Below are 17,254 nucleotides of genomic sequence, written 5' to 3'. Positions count from 1 at the left end.
TTGTTGCCATTATTATTATTATATAAGTAAATCTGTTTTCCTAGGGTCCTTATACGGTTTCGTTTTTGTTCAGATATTTAGTTCATCGGAAATTTAATTTTTTGTGTGTCATGATATAGGGAATCTAACCTTTCTGGTTTTATAGACCATTTAAACATAGATGAGCAATTAAGCCTGGTGATTTGGTGATGGAACCAGGTTTTCACTCATATTTTATTGGGCCCACATGGGATTTTTAAATTTTAAATTATTTATCAATTATTCTTAAAATTAAGGGGATTTTATTTTAAGTTATTATTTCTAGCTTCTCTTAAAAAGCCGGAAGTTCTGGCAATAAATTCATACATGGTCATTATCAGAGCAGAATTATGCCTTTCTTCTGTCAGATATGGGTATGTGCTCTTCATTTAATCACAATCCCCCTCCATCCTTGCTTCATTGATTTATGCTTGTATGTGGATTTTCATTTGGGTTTTCAGTCTCTAATAGAACACTTTTTTCTCTACTGAAATGACACTTTTATCATAGATCATATTGCTATATATGCATAGATTTGTTTGTGGATTCTCTAGTCTTTCCATTTCTCTACTATTTCCATATTCTGTGGTTTTATAGTAGGTTTTGATACTCTTTGGGGCAGCTCTCCTGTCATTGTTCCTTTTAAAATTTTTCTTGGCTATATTTTTAGCACATTTATTCTTTTGGATGAAAAGTTATTCAAATTAAAAAATATATCTTATTGAGATGAACTGAAATTGGATTGGCTTTATGGATTAATATTTGGAGAACAACACCTTTACAATTTTGAATCATCCCATTCAGAAATATGTTTTTAATTTTATTTGGGTCTTATTTTATAGCCTTCAATAAAGTTTCTATATTTTTAGACTTAGCTCTTCCATATTTCTTGTTAGGATTATTTCCTAGGTGTTTTGTAACTTTTATTGTTATGTGAATGGGATCCAGGTGCCTTTCTGAAAACTATTTTGTTTTAGATCTCTCTTGTTCCAGTATGTAGCCGGATTTCTTTCAGTTCATTTTATTTCTTAGACTCAATTCGAGAGGCTTTGTCCTCTAAAAGGGGAATTAAATCATTCATGGACATTGAGACAAACTCATATTTCTGCTTTTATACCTGACATTTTTCTGCTTTCCATTTACATAGTTTCTTGTTCTTTTTCCTTTGGTTGTATTTACTTTTCCTGACATTTGCTAGGTTGGTCAAAGCTTCTTTGTCCTTTTTTTTTTTTAATCCTCAGGTGGTTAGGAAGTTCATCATCTTAATTCTTTCTGTTCTAATGATGACCCTTAAAAATGTTTTTTTAAATTAATATCAAGAAAGACTATACTTTCAGGTATCATTTCTATAGTTCATTACTAGAGAAGTTTCTCTGAATGTGTAGAGCACTGGAAACCACGAGGAGGAGGTGCAGCATTCTCTCCTGAGCGTGAAGCCCGCTTTTGGTTTTGCTTCACTGCAACTGCTATTTGTCATTGATGATCATTCTCTCTCTTTTTGGGGGAGTAAGTAAGAGGGAGAAGACACAGTCTGAGTGGTAAAAAACAAACAAACAACAAAAAAACCCTAATATAAAGACTTTATCAGTATCTGTAAACTCCGAATAATGTTAAGACATATATTACTTTTTTCAGTTCTCATCTTTCTGGGAATTGTTTAAGTCACTTTATGGTTTCCTCATTGTTAATGTAGCTTATGCTGCCAATCGTCAGATGGTAGTTAAGTTGTAAGAAGAATATGCTCTGCTATCAGTAATGATTCAGTGGAAGGGAATTAATTTTTCCATTAAAATGAAGCATTTAAATATAATAGAAGTGAAATAATGAAATGCACTATCTTGAACTAAACAAAACTTCTAAATAAACATCTGAAAGCATTATCAGGAGACCTATTTGTTAAAACTTGAAGTATGACCAGGGACAAAGATTTATGATGAAAATGGTATCTCATCTTTGTATTACTATTTATTAAATAGGCTAGACTTGATGGTGGTAAATAGGAAATTATTTTATTCTTTTTTTAACCATGCTGTTTGGGGTTTCCCTTTTCTCTCCTTGGATGATAAAAAAGGTAGAACTCTTCACTTCTGGGGAGAGGGTTATTGTCAAATAGTATACATATTAAGATATTTAAAATTCAGTCCAGGGGTCAATGACATTAAGGGATTACTGTTAATTTTCTTAGGTATGATAATGGTGTTATGATTTCATAGAATATGCCTACTTTTAAGAGATGCATGCTTCATTATTAGAAGGCGAAGAGTTATGATGTCTGCATTTTCTTCAGATGGTTCGGATAAAAATATAGATAGAGTGAACAAATATGGCAAAATGTTAACAATTATTGAATCTAGGTAGTCATTTTGATTATATGGTGTTTGCGATGGTTAATTTTGTGTCAACTTGAGTGGGCCACAGGGTGCCCAGATATCTGGTTAAACATTATTCTGGGTGTGTCTGGGAGGGTATTTCTGGATGAGATTAACATTTGAATTGGTAGCCTTAAGTAAAGCAGATTGTTCTCCCTAATGTGAGTAGGCTGCCTCATCTAAATCAGATGAAGTCCGGAATAGAACAAAAGGCTGAGTAACAGGGAACTCATCCTGCTTGACTGCCTTCCAGCTGGACATCAGTTTTTTCCTGCCTTCAAACTCAAACTGAAACATTAGCATTTCCAGGGTTTTTGGCCTGCCCACATTCAGATTGTACCTACACATCAGCTTTCCTGGGTCTTCAGTTGCTGACTACAGATCTTGGACTTGTCAGCCTCCATAATTGCATGAACAATTCCTTACAATAAATCTCCTTATATATAATATAATAATATAGATAGATATAGATACACATACATGCACACACAAACACTTTTAATTTTTGTGTTTTAAAATTTTCATAATGAAAAGTTGGAAGAAATCATTTCAAATCTCAATCAAAATGTCAATCCTTCATCCAGTTCAAAGCTTCTACCTTATGTCTACTGCAGCTCATGTCTGACCTGTACTTCTACAGACAAGCAGTGTGGCAAAGGGGTATGATCTGTTTATTCTCTTTGCTCAACCTTCTCTCCTAGTTTTCTGCTGCATTTGGCTTCTCCAGGATTGGCAGTGACAGGTAGATGGTGAGGATATAGAGAGGGTAGAATCTTTCTTGACTGGTGCCGGTATATTTTAGCACTGGTGCCCTTTGTGTAGCTGATGACTAAATACTGCCTCTGTTTCTCTTTCATGGCATACTTGTGTAAGTGTGTTTAGTTATTCCTTTCCCACCAGCTAGGGACCTTGGCAATGTACCATTCATTTTCCAGCTGACCTTTTATGAATCCCTCCCCTCCTTCTGTGATACAGTGATATTTCCCTGAGGTCCTCCAGCCATAGGCAGTTAGTTTTCATGAAAGCAAAGTTTGACTCTCTTCCAAAGTGTCCACTTGGCCACAGGGTATATTTTTACCCTACTACAATGTAAAAAGGCAGGCTTCTCTTGTTGCTGCCCCCTCTCATTGCTCTATTCCATCTTTATGCTTATAAATATGAGTTCATTTTTGCTGTGTAACAAACCCATCATAAAACTTAGTGACTTAAAATAATAACCCTTTAATATTGTGCTTGGACAACTGGGCAGTTCTATTGATACTGGCTGGACTCCCCCATGTATCAACCATGAGATACAAATCAGTTAAGTGGCATTGCTTCTGTTATCCGTGCATATTGCCTCACCGTGATGGGGATGACTGGCCATATATCTATCATTATCTACCAGTCCTGCCTGGACTTGGCCATGTGGTAGCAGCAGGGTGCAAGCAGAGCAAACATGATCAAGGCCTCTTGAGACCTGGGCTGTGAACTGGCATGATGTTCCTTCCAGAGCATTCTGTATGCCAAAGCAAGGCCCAACACCAGCTCAGATTCAAGGGTTTGAAAATAGACTGCACTTCTTGATGGGAGAACCTCAGTGTCAGTACCACAAAGGCATGAATATATAAGGAAGAGAAATAATTATGGCCATTTTTGCAAATAATATGCTACAAAGTATGGACACAAACTGCTAGATGTACATGTAATCCCACTTGATTCACTACTCTTGGAGATTGGCCTGTGATCTTCTGAAGCTCAGGTGGTATTAGCTCCCTGATCTCTTTCAGGAGTTCCCCTGCCACCTTCCTTACTTTGGTGTGAGGCAGGGAGAAAAGGAGGATTTCATTAATAATTTAGTGGAGGAGAATTAATTATTTTTTCCATTAGAATGGTATTCATAGATGAGTTTAAATGTAATAGAGGTGAGATATTGAAATACACTCTCCTAAACTAAAGCAGCAACAGAAGACTTTATAAATAAACACTGGAAGTCAAATTCTCAGAAGACCTGTTCGTTGTAGCTTTCTATGGGGAGAAAAGAAAAAAACAACAAAGCACTTTCTACTCACTAGTTCTGTACATTGCTTTAAATGACACTCTTCCTGATGAGTCCTGTCTCATGAATCTCTAACACTTTCTAGGCTGGTTACTATCTAAAATCAGTTCGATCATCTCTTACTGAGACCTGCATGATGTGTCCAGGACTTCTCTTTAAAATGTGTGGGACTTTATTATTCATTGTCCTCACTTTGAACTTCAACTATAAAGCTATGAACAACAGGAAAAGCCTCTTTTAACATCCTGTTTAGCTTAAATATGACGAGGCAGAAATAGGGACATCCAAGTCTAATTCATTTTAGTTTTTCTGCAAAAGTTTTTAGTAGAACTTACATGTTTAACCATGTTAATAAAATGGATATATTTTCTATCTCTTCATGTTTTAAATCCTCTTGGAACTGAGCTTATTACCAAAAAATTACAAGTGTCAATTTTAGGTATTAAGATCTTCTTAACACCTAGAATTATTAACTCTGAAATGATGTTACACTGATATATAAAGCATTCCTTTAACATATATCACTTTGTAGGAGTACGATAAACATTTTGACTAAATACATGTCTGTTTTTTAAAGGTGCTGTGTAGCATCAATTCAATTATTCACAATCCAAGAGCTCCAGTAATAATTTATAAACAGAGCAAAGGAGGAGCCCAAAATTTTAATAAAGATCTTATTCAAGATTGTGGATTTGAGCATCTTGTTCCTATAATAGAAATGTGGGCAGATCAACTGACATCCCTAAAGGTAAGGGGTTGACTCTTATTTGTATGCTTTGAACATCTATTGGACTCCATTGGCTTTATTAGTAGGATTTGGCTTAATTTTTTTGTTTTTGTTAACTGTAAAGCCAAAAAAGCTTATCAGCTTATCTAAAACTGGAATCTTCCTACTTATCTATTTTAAGTACTATTTGATGTTATCATTACTGTAAACTTTATCTCCTCTAAAGTTTTACCAAACAAGAAATTTTTAGGCCCATTCCTTTATTGAAAATCTACCGTGGATGCACTTTGTACATCTAGGCCCTTCCCTGTTCTATCTTCATCTCCCTCCTGTTGGTATGTCCATGCTACAGATTTTCCTGGCCCTTATTCCTCTTCACATAATGTCTTATCCTTCATTTCATTATAATTGGATATATTTTCTATCTCTTCATATTTTAAATCATTTTCCTTCTCTTGGAACTGAGCTTATCTCCGTGTCTATTCTCTAGAGCAAGTAAATAGTCAGCTAGCAGCCATCCCTACTCTTACCTATCTTATCTGTCCATGGAAGATTAAAATTTGTTCCCTCTATAGAGTTATTGTATATTTCTTATTGCATAGTTTCTGGTTTTTTCAGGGTTTTTTTTTTTTTTTTTTTTACTAGTTTACTGAAAGGTAAATTGCTAAAGACAGTAGTATTTAATTTCCGTGCCCTTTAAACTTTAGATTTTCCAGTGACTGGTGTCATACATAGCACTAGCTATGTTAATGGAGATGTGATTCAATAATAGTATTTGTCAACAGAAACCTTATTATATGAAATAGAAATGATGCAGAAGATATTTGTTAAAAATATGTAAGCTCCATGAGGACAGAGTTTTGTCTTATTTTTCTCTGATATGTCCCAAGGATCCTCTTGATATAATGAATGCTCAATTAATGAATGAAGCAGGGTAATATATTCCAAGACAAAATGGGGGGGGGTGAGAATGTTAAATTTTTAAAAAATTTTAATGAAAACATACCTGTAACTGATGAAAAATTTTTGTATTCAGCTTAATTTCTACTTCCCTTTTTATATAGGGCTCAGACAGCAAATATATATACAGATTTGCATATATAGAGCTATATAATACATAAACATTTTGACTGAGTGACAGTGCTGGATTAATATACGTACTTTATAGGCCTGAGTTCCTCCAGTCTATATCTCAGAAAAGGGTAAAATAATCAGTGATTAATTGTATAAATCACGACATTTCCCCAATCATTGCTTGTCAGGGGGTTCTCCCAGTGGGAGGGAACAGTGCTAACTCCACTTTTCTCCTTCTCAGAAAAGATGGACTAGAAAAAGCTCTAGCTTTCTCAACAGAAGAGAAAAGACTAGAAGAGGAGGAAGGCAAAGGGAAGAATCAAATTAATGGATAGTTATTGATTGTTTACTATGTTCAAAGCATTATGAGGTATCAGAAAAGGTAAATACAGGATTCAGACTAATTGGAGAGACAAAATATACTCAAAAATATGAAATAAAATTTAAAGGATCATTCATGATATCATTAGAAGAATTGAATGCCATAAAAATAGATCACCCGTGATGAGTTCGAAGAGAATGATGCAGATAACTTGTGCTCTAGTATCTGGAGGAGGAAGAGATCACTCTGATTATAGCCCCCAAGTAGAGCTTTGCAGTGGTGCTGAGTTCTTGCTGTATTTAGTTTTCCAAGTAGAAGAAGGCAAGGAATTAGCTTTATATAATAATTAGAATATTCTGAGGACACCCAAGAAGAAATTATTTCAAATTAGTTATTTCTGCCATTGAAGTAACTCATGTATTTGGGGCAGTGCTTCAGATATTTATACTATAGTTTCAGTCTCCAAATTGAGAAACTACATGAGATTCTTTGAGGCGTCATATCAAAGGTTCTTTATAAGGTAGCAGCCTCTAAGTTTGAGACAACCATCTTCCTAGATCATTTTCCCCCCCTCAGGTTAGATTGGCTTAAAAGGATAGGTTTGAGGGATGAATGAGTAAGCAAAATGTGGTATAAACATATAATGGAATACTATTCAGCCATGAAAAGGAGGAAATTCTGACCCATACAGCATGGGTGAACATTATGAGGACATTATGGTAAGTAAAATAAGTCAGTCACAAAATGGCAAATACCATGATACCACTTATATGAGTTACTTAGAATAGTATAAATCATAGAGGGAAAGTATTATGGTGGTTGCTGGTAGGGGGAAGGAATGGGAAGTTACTGTTTAATGGGTATAGAGCTTCAGTTTTATAAGATGGAAATAGTTATGGAGATATGGATGTTGGTAATGGTTGCACAACATTTTGAACATATTTAATAACATTGAACTTTCAATGAAAAATGGTTAAGATGGTAAATTTTATGTATGTGTATTTTACTACAATTAAAAAAAAAATTGAAAAAGAGAGAGGGTTGGCAAAGGCATGGAGGCAGTTAGCTGCCTCCTTCCTTCTGTCTTTTCCCTCCTGCCTTTCCAAGAAAGGTGAGCTATAGATGCTGTAGCTTTTCCCAACCCAGTACCCTGTTGCTTTCCCATTTCTCAGTGCTCCAGAGGTCAGACATACAGGTGGCCCATACTTCTACATCCCCACAACTGGGTATGAAGAACCTAGGAGAACCTCTTATATTTTTCAGAGCTTACTGGATGGACTGTGCCACACTGCTGAGGAGACCAGATCATCTTTTCTTCTTAGCTTTATAATACTCATTTATTCTCAAGCAAAAACTTGTAAGATTGGGTGTGCCTTTAACCATAGACCACTTCTTTATAAATATGCCTTGTTGATGGAGCATTGGTTAAAAAAGGTGTCATCATGCTGCTACTTGCTGACTTTTTTTCCAAATTCTAGTGGCACTGATTATAAAACATTCATTTGCCATGAATTGCTAAAAGAAGTAACTGCCTTCCAACCAAATGAAAGGTTAAAGATAGCAATATGTGAGTTGTGGGCCTTAATTGGGGAGTGTTAAATAAGTGGAGGACTAACATAAGTAGTTAGAAAAAGGAGGAAATTCTTGTACTTCTTTCGGTATTCTAAAGCTGTGCTGTCTAATATAGTAGTCACTAGCTACATGTGGCTATTAATCACTTGAAATGTGGCTAGTCCCAAATGAGTTGTGCTGTAAGTGTAAAATATTGGCTTTACACCTTGCGGTCCCCAACCCCCCGGCCACAGCCCATAACCAGTCTGTGGCCTGTTAGGAAATGGGCCTGAGCTCTGCACCCCACCCCGCAATCCCCAGTCCGTGGAAAAATGGTCTTTCATGAAACCGGCCCCTGGTGCCAAAAAGGTTGGGGACTGCTGCTTTAGAAGACTTACTATGGAAAAAATTAAAATATTGATTATATATTGAAATGATAATATTTTGGATATATATTAAGTAAAATACATTAATGTCACCTGTTTATTTTTACTTTCCATATTTTGGCTACTAGACAACTAAAAATTACCAAGGCTCACATTACATTTCTTTCGGATGGCATTGTTCTAAAGGGCCAAGCACTGTATCATGCACATACAGGTTGAATATCCCTTACCCAAAATGCTTGGCACCAGAAGTGTTTCAATTTTGGATTCTTTGGGGTTTTAGGATATTTGCAGAATATATACTGGTTAAGCATCCCTAATTTGAAAATCCAAAATGCTCCAATGAGCATTTCTTTTGAGTGTCATGTCAGTGTTCAGAGTTTCAGATTTTGGAGCATTTCAGATTTTCAGATTAGAGATGCTCAACCTGTAGTAGATGCTTAGTAAATATATGTTGATTGATCAGTTTTAGAGCTCTAAATTTTTAGTAGCCTTGCCCCTCATGCACAGCTTAAAATAGAGCAACATGTCTAGGCCAAGAAAACTAAGTAGGGTGTTATGAAGATAAAGTAGAATTAATTTAGGGATCCTTTCACATTAAAAACCTGCCTGGAGCCAGGCATGGTGGCTGGCACCTATAGTTCCAGCTACTCAGGAAGCTGAGGCGGGAGGATCACTTGAGCCTAGGAGTTCAAGTCTAGCCTGGGCAACATAGCAGACATGGTCTCCTTAAAACACAAACAAACAAACAAACAAAAACTGCCTGGAGACACATGTTACAACATGGATGAATCTCAAACATTACGCTAAGTAAAAGAAGCCAGTCACAAAATGCCAGTTATTATATAACTGTGTTTATGTGAAATGTCCACAATAGGCAAATCCATAGAAACAAAGTATATTAGTGGGACCTGCAGGGAGGGGAGAAGGAGGAAGGACTGTGAGTGGGATTTCTTTTTGGGGTGATGAATATATTCTGAAATTAGATAGTGGTGATGTTTGCACATCTCTGTGAAAATATTAAAACTACTGAACTGTATATTTAATGAGGGTAAATTTTATAGTATGTGAATTACATCTCAACAAAGCTGTTATAAAAAATTCAAAACCAAAATATAAGGACAGGCTGGACATGGTGGCTCACGCCTATAATCCTAGTACACTGGGAGGCCAAGGCGGGAGGATCGTTTGAGCTCAGGAGTTCAAGACCAGTCTGAGCAAGAGCGAGACCTCATCTCTACTAAAAAAAAAATAGAAATTAGCTGGACAACTAAAAATATATAAAAAAAATTAGCCGCATGGTGGCACATGCCTGTAGTCCCAGCTACTCGAGAGGCTGAGGCAGTAGGATTGCTTAAGCCCAGGAGTTTGAGGTTGTTGGGAGCTAGGATGCCATGGCACTCTAGCCCGAGCAACAGAGTGAGACTCTGTCTCAAAAAAAAAAAAATGACAAACTTTATATGTCAATGATTCAAAGTACTTAAAAAACATATAAAAATAATAAAATTACTTAGCAAATATTCAGAATAATCAATATATACTTTTTTTTCTAGGGCCTACATTTATCTGGAGAAACCTAATTTTAACAGGCTTGCTCTAAATTAGTAACAGTATTTTTTTAAAAAATACTGATGATAGTTACATATATATATATATTTTAACCTACCTGGATAATTATGCTTTATTTACTGTTACTGTAGAAACTTTATTTAATCAATAATACCTTTTGTTATAAAGGATTTGTATAAGTCCTTGAAAATACTATCTGCAGAACTGGTGCCTTGGCATAATTTAAAGAAGCAGGATGAAAATGAAGGTATCAAAGTTGAAGATTTGTTGTTTATAGTAGATACCATGTTGGAAGAAGTTGAAAATAAGGAAAAGGTAATATTTAGTACTTATACAAATGTTTATATTTTAATGTATTCTTATCTTAAAAATTGATAAATTTTTTCCCTTTGGAATCTTTGCAGCCAAAAAATTGATAATTTGAAATATATGTTAATATTCCACTAGAGTTCTATTTCTCTTTTTGAAGTTTTTTAACTAAAGATTTGGGATTATTTTAAGATGTGAACTATCTTTCTTTTTTACCTTCTCTTTTGAACAGGACAGCAATATGCCAAACTTTAAAACATTGCAAGCTATTGTCTCTCACTTCCAGAAATTATTTGATGTGCCTTCTTTAAATGGAGTCTATCCCCGAATGAATGAAGTTTATACTAGACTTGGAGAAATGAACAATGCTGTGAGAAACCTCCAAGAACTCTTAGAATTAGGTGATGACTCTTTGTCATTTTTGGCCTCCATTTAAGAATTATTCCTAATGAATTAACAAAAAGAAGGTAAAAAAAAAATTTTAGGTAAAAACAAGTGAGGATAACTGAAGCATAAAATGTTTGATGGATATAACGATTCTGGAAATTCTCTGTTAAAATATCCTTTCCTTTTATTTCTCTTTCGCAGATAGTTCATCCTCGTTGTGTGTGCTGGTAAGCACAGTTGGAAAATTGTGTAGGCTGATTAATGAGGATGTGAATGAGCAGGTTAAGCAGGTATTAGGACCTGAAGACCTCCAAAGGTATTTGTATGGACAGTTTACAAAATATCATCCAGAAACTGCTGGGTACAGTGGTGCGTGCCTGTAATCCCAGCTACTTGGGAGGCTGAGGCAGGAGGATCACTTGTGCCCCAGGAGTTCAAGTCCAGCCTGGGCAACATAGTGAGACCCTGTCTCTTAAAAAAAAAAAAAAAAAAAAAAAGAATCATCCAGAATACTTGGAGGAGTGAAATTAAAGACTTTCAAAACTTCATAAATTATTTACCTTTCCTATTTCAATTAGCACCTTTTAAATAACTTGACAACTAAAATCTCACACCCTTAGGGATGGAAAAATACCGAGTATTTTCGAGATAAACATAGAGGGTCACGAATGCTTCAGCATATGCCTCTTCTCAGGGAAAATTATATATGGAGAAATTCACACCTTGTTAGCAGTTTCCTGGGAGTTCAAATTGTGTCAAGAAGTCCTATTTTTACGACACTACCATGGACCACTGAATAATCACTAATAGTATATTTATTAATTATTTGATTAGGAGATAAATGTTAAGTATTTTTAAAAAGACTAGGCATCTCTAACATAAAACCTGAGGTTTTTAATAAATATTGAGACATCGTAGCTATACCTAAAGCAACTTTCCCCACCCTGTCCCCCAATTTTATGCTACAGTGTACAGGAAGGGAAACATATATGTAAACACACATATTCCATGTGTTCTGCAAGTTTTCCAAAAAGAACCCTTGCATAATCTGACACTTCAGTCTTCTGATATTTGATGCTTTTAAAAGGAACATATATCTCACTATTGCTCTATTTTCCCCTTCTCAGTTTTACTGACTACTGATACTTTTTCTTACTGTTTAATAGGGTATTGGGTATAAAAGCCAATTATTTTTAGAACGCTATAAAAACATGGTGTCTCTAAGAAGCCTTGAGCTAAATGGGAAGTTTGCCATGTTAGGAATGTTACATAAATTAACAAATTTTACACTAATAATTTATGAGATGCCTTTTTTAGAAAAAATATTAAAGAGCTCAAAAAAGGAAGGATTGAAGTAAGTGATCATTGAGTTTATATTTAAATTAGCAAGATAGTTTCTTTTCATTTTAAAAATGTTATATTCATAACCACCTATTTGCAGTAAGATGCAAGAACCCTAAATTGGAAATTAGGTGTAAACTGTGTATTTTTTAAACAGCATTATCAACAAATTGGAAGAACATGAGGAATTTTTCCCAGCATTTCAGGCATTTACTTATGATCTACTTGAAATCTTAGGTAAGATCTCTGTTGGTGGTTAAATTTTGAGTTTTAAAATGTCAGTGGGTTTGAGAGAAGTGTGTTCCTTATTCACTGGATTAGTATTTTTACCTAGAGTGTTTGATAGACACTCTGGAAACCACTAACAGTTCTGGAAACACACTCCTAACTTGCAGTTGGGTTTGTTGGCATTAGTCCACAGAAAAGAGAAGCACAGACCCTTAAAGGAAATAGGGACTCTCTTTGAGGATCTTACCATGAGAAATGGTGTTACTCTGGCTATACCCAGTTTAACCCTGACTCTGTCATCCCCTAATGAGAAATCTTGGTAGAATTTATGATCTTAGAAGGTTCTTCCTTCCTTCCTTCCTTTTTCCCCCGTTTTTTTAAGCTATCACCTACCTACCATGTTTTTTAAATATAGAAATAAAATTTCTTCTCAGGTGATATGAAGTAATATAAAGTAGTAAATATCTATAGAAAGGAAGAACTTAAGTATTACACTAAATACTATTGGTCATACTGAGGGCCTCATTAGTAGAAGTACCTCCTAAAAGGAAAAAATAAAAAAATGTAATTTGCTTAGGAATCATAGACAAAATAGAGACTCTGTCTATTTTAAATGTAATTATATATGGCTATAAAATTAATTTACCTTACTATTAAGAACAGTTTTTAAAATTTAAAGTGATTCCTTCAGTAATTAATTCTTTTTTTATGTATAGCTCCTTTGAAAATTTTTTTTTATAAAAGAAATGACTCCTTGATTTAGAAGAGGAAATGAGGCTTGGTAGGAAGATAAGGGAATGAGTAAATTAAAACTTGGTAAGAGGATGAATAAATGAAAGAAATATCTGATTAGAACATATAGTGTAGTGAACATAAAGGAAGTTTTGTGGCTAGTTTTATGTGGACTGTGGACTAAAGAAGCAAGGGAGACAGTGAGTGAGTGTGCCTCAGGCATGCTTGTATGTTTGAAAAGATCATAGCAAGTGAAGATATAATTTGGTAGTTAAACTTGAGATGAGGTATGACATTGTATAAGTATGTTGCCCGGTGTCCTGGTTTTATAGAAGAGCCTGATTTTATAGAATAATGTGATTCTACTTGCTTTGGGTTGGCTATTAAACAGTGACATTCTTGTCATTAATAAATATTTGGTACATTAATAAACATCTTCCTATGTGTGCTGGCAAAACTTATTTCAGAATGCTTCTATAGAAAATTCTCAGATATTAGGACACTCAGCATGGTTGATATAAGATAATTTGCTTTAGAAAGCCGTTTCCCTGCAGATGAATTCTGTATTTTGGTCAAAGTTGAAATTCTGAGGTTAAATATTATATTTAACATGAGGAAAGTTAAATATTTGACAAACATGACTTTTTTTATTACTAGATATCATTAGGCATCTAGACACAGAGTGGTATACTGAATACCAGATATGTAGACAGCCTTTAGTGATAATTGTGATTTTTAAAAAAAATTCCTTTCTTTTCCTCATATAATTGGTGTGATTGGCTGAGAAAATTCCTCCATCAGCCAAGGTCCTTCTTTGTGGGGTTCGTTTATAAGGTAGGTTTCTCATTTAGTGAGAAAATAGGTAGGATTTCAGAAGGGGGGGGTGGTCAGGGAATAACTTGATCTTGTACCTTATAGCAATGTAAGGGATGAACCAAATTCTCCATTGTAGCTTGCTTATATCATTTCCTTTCCTATGTCTTGATGCTTTGTAAGTGGGTCCAGACAAGCATTCTGACTGAAGTTAGGAGTTTGAAGAACTAAATGAGTAGTGGGACAGCATGGGTCATGTGTTTAGGGTGAAAGGGAGAACAAACAAAATCCAGGTAAAGAAGAGAGAGAGTTAAACTCCAAGGAAGCATGTTTTATGTAAAGGAAATGAGTTTATGAATAATGCCCTGGCAGAATAATCTAGAAAAAAGTAGTGGGCATCTAGAACACCTGCCATTGGGGCTCACCTTAAGTAGGGCCAGGGTCTGGATAATGAGAGAAAGGACTTTGCTTTGTCAGTGTCCAAGAACTTTAGAGAGTGAATTCTGAATGAGGCTAGTTGGAATAAGATAGTCTTAGGAAGTAAAATCAAATTCAGAAAGAACCTGTCAGAGAAGAACCTTACCTGGTTTATCTGGTAAGCTGGACCAGGCTAAGCTCTATACTACGTTGCACTTAATGTTTGTACTTGAGGAGCCTCTCACCTTTTATTAGGCAGACACCTCTCATCCTAAAAAGTAAACCTAAGAGTGATCCCACTAATGGTAAATCTTCCCAAGAGCAAGACTATGTTCTATAAGAAGTAATTACTAAGTCCTCAGATGGAGACCCAGAGAAGAGACATGTCTACCTGTAATTTCACCATGTAGGCACACTCATGTAGTCGTACAGATGTAAAGAGCACTAACGTATAAATGTAGCCAGTTGGATCTGTTAATAAGAGTACACTGCTAATGAGGTAATACCAGAGTCAGAGGGTACTTGTAGGCATATGGTAGCTTTTATAAAGAGATGCCTGTGAATCATCTGTATCTGAATCAGTGATAATCTATCACCACTATTGGAGAAAAACTTCATGTGCATACGAGCACCAGTATTGTTGCCTTTATGTTTGAGGTTTGCCTTTGCATTGAGGTTCTCATTTCAGCTGAGCTTATCACTAGAAAAAGTTATTTTTTTTATTCTTGTTTTTCTGTTACAGAAATTGATGACTTGGATGCCATTGTACCTGCAGTAAAGAAATTAAAAGTACTTTCATACTGAAAACATACCAAATCATTTTTACTGTGTAAATTGCATTCTTAACATTTTGTATTTTGTAGAATTGATCTTATTTTGAGACAAGGGCTATAAAGTGTATTTGCTCTCAGAATTCATCCCCTTCTTAGTATTGGGTAATTCTCCATCTATATAATTTTTTATTAACTTTAAGATTCTTATACGGAAAATAGTTGCTAAGTTAAAATAGTAAATCAATTTAGGTCCCTTAATCATTTCTTAAGCAATTCTTGAGTACTTAAAATTTAAGGTTGTTTTAAAGTAAAATTTGTGAGTAAAAGAGGAACCCAAGTAAGTTCAGGGTTTAGTGACCTTTGGGTCAGGGCAAAAGGCTTGCCAATGGCTAAGTCCAGGCACTAGGAAGCTACTGCTCTCCTAGCAAGAATTAATTGGCATATTCTATTTAGATATCCCTCATGGCAACTGCCCTTTCAAAGCAGGAGGAAGAAAAGGAAGAAAGAAAAAATGTTTTATCATTTATGTTAGGGTAGGAAATGAATCATGGGATAAAATAGATGAATAGATGAGTAGTCCTCATAAAAAAAGTGTCTTTTTTGCAATCTTGATGTAATGCACTTTTTATAAGGACATGAGATCTTAAATAAAATTTTGTAAAGAATTTCCAAACTTAAGTGTCCTCAGTGACTTATTTGTACTACTTGCAAATAATGAGTCATATTCTCTTCCTAGGATGAACCTTCCTTGGGCAATAGGTTCATCCTTGCTGCATTTTACATAAGAATACTTGCTGCCTTCTACTTGTTCTCTATTCCCAATATTCACTCAGATTTTCTTAAGGGACCAGTGTTCTTCCTCATATCCATGAGTAAAAGCTACTTTGAAGACTTCTCAGTCATTCTTATTAGTTGGCATATAGAATATTGTAAAGCATTTCCAGAAAGCGGCTTGGTGAAATAGAGAGTAAATGGCAGTAGACAAGCATCCAGATCATCCTTGATGTTGTGACCTTAGGCTTAGGGATCAGACATAAGATAATAGGTTCCTTCTAGACTTAAAATTCTTTGTTTTGTCAACATGTCATTACATTTCTACACACTTCCTGCAATTTGTGGAAGAACCTGTGATTTCAGGGTTGGGTAGAAAAAGTATTTGGATATTTAATAATGTAAATACTCTGAATTGATTAAATCATTCCAAGAAATCGTTATGAGATAGTTTGGAAGTCTAACAATATTTGAAAGGAAGAAAGGTAATTAAAAAATCATTTTAATCTAAATTTTGTCAGCTAGTTTAAGAGCCTGTAGTTAACTCTTATCTTAAAGCAGAAGTTTTCAAACTCTTCTTCAGAGGCCTACGGGTTTTTTGGAGGTGCCTCATGGGCCACTGAGGATAGTGCCGCTAATATGAATAGCTTTAGGCCCTCCCTACCTTATCCACTTTTATCCAATTTTAATTATTTAAAATATCAGAAAAGTACTACAATTATTATTTAGCAACATTTAAATATAAATATTTGAAATATTAGAATGTTGATTTTAAAAAATTAATGTATTCTTGACATATAAACTGTACATATTTATGGTATACAATTTGGTAAGTTCTGATATACATAAACACCTATAAAACCATCACCACAATCTAAATAATAGATATATATACTCATCACTCCAAAAGTTTTCTCTTTGCCTCTGGTAATCTTTCCCCACCTTCTCCCATCCCTAGGCAACAGTTGACCTGCTTTCCATCATTATAGATTAGTTTGCATTTTATAGAATTTTATATAAATGGAATCATATAATATGTTCTCTTTTTTGTCTGGCATCTTTCAGCATAATTATTTTGAGAGTTTTGCATGTTGCATGTATTAAGAGTTAATTCATTTTTATTACTGTGTAGTATGCTATTTTATGAATGTGCCCCCAATTTATCCATTCACCTGTTGATGGAAATCTGGGTTATTTCCAATTTTTGACTACTACAAATAAAACTGTTATGAACATTCATGTTCAGATCTTTGTATGAACATACACTTGATATCCAATGTCTTGAAACTTCTTGTTTCATGTATTGTTTTTTGTTTTGATTTTGGCTTTGGTTGGTATCGGCAGAAGGGTAAGTTTGGTTTCTGTTACTCCATCCTGGCTAAAAGTGGAAGTATAGAAGTGTGATTTTTAAGTCTGAAAATATTAGGGT

The 17,254-nt window shown here is 34.8% G+C and overlaps 1 protein-coding gene across 1 annotated transcript in view; it reads left to right on the top strand.

The window, feature by feature from the left end:
• Positions 1-15,728, top strand: part of CEP70 (centrosomal protein 70kDa) — a 62,093-nt gene extending 46,365 nt beyond the window's left edge. The window contains exons 9-14 of the mRNA XM_012663706.1: positions 5,003-5,173; positions 10,223-10,369; positions 10,596-10,764; positions 10,952-11,066; positions 12,249-12,328; positions 15,024-15,728. Coding sequence (XP_012519160.1) covers positions 5,003-5,173; positions 10,223-10,369; positions 10,596-10,764; positions 10,952-11,066; positions 12,249-12,328; positions 15,024-15,085 — 744 coding nt within the window. The 3' untranslated portion in view covers positions 15,086-15,728. The remainder of the gene's footprint in view (positions 1-5,002; positions 5,174-10,222; positions 10,370-10,595; positions 10,765-10,951; positions 11,067-12,248; positions 12,329-15,023) is intronic.
• The last annotated feature ends 1,526 nt before the right edge of the window (positions 15,729-17,254 follow it).

Source organism: Propithecus coquereli, unplaced genomic scaffold (genome assembly GCF_000956105.1).
Source record: "Propithecus coquereli isolate 6110/MARCELLA unplaced genomic scaffold, Pcoq_1.0 Scaffold12, whole genome shotgun sequence".
Classification (NCBI taxonomy): Eukaryota; Metazoa; Chordata; class Mammalia; order Primates; family Indriidae; genus Propithecus; species Propithecus coquereli.
The sequence above is the reverse complement of the archived record's forward strand: the minus strand, read 5'-3'. Positions and strand labels throughout refer to the sequence as shown.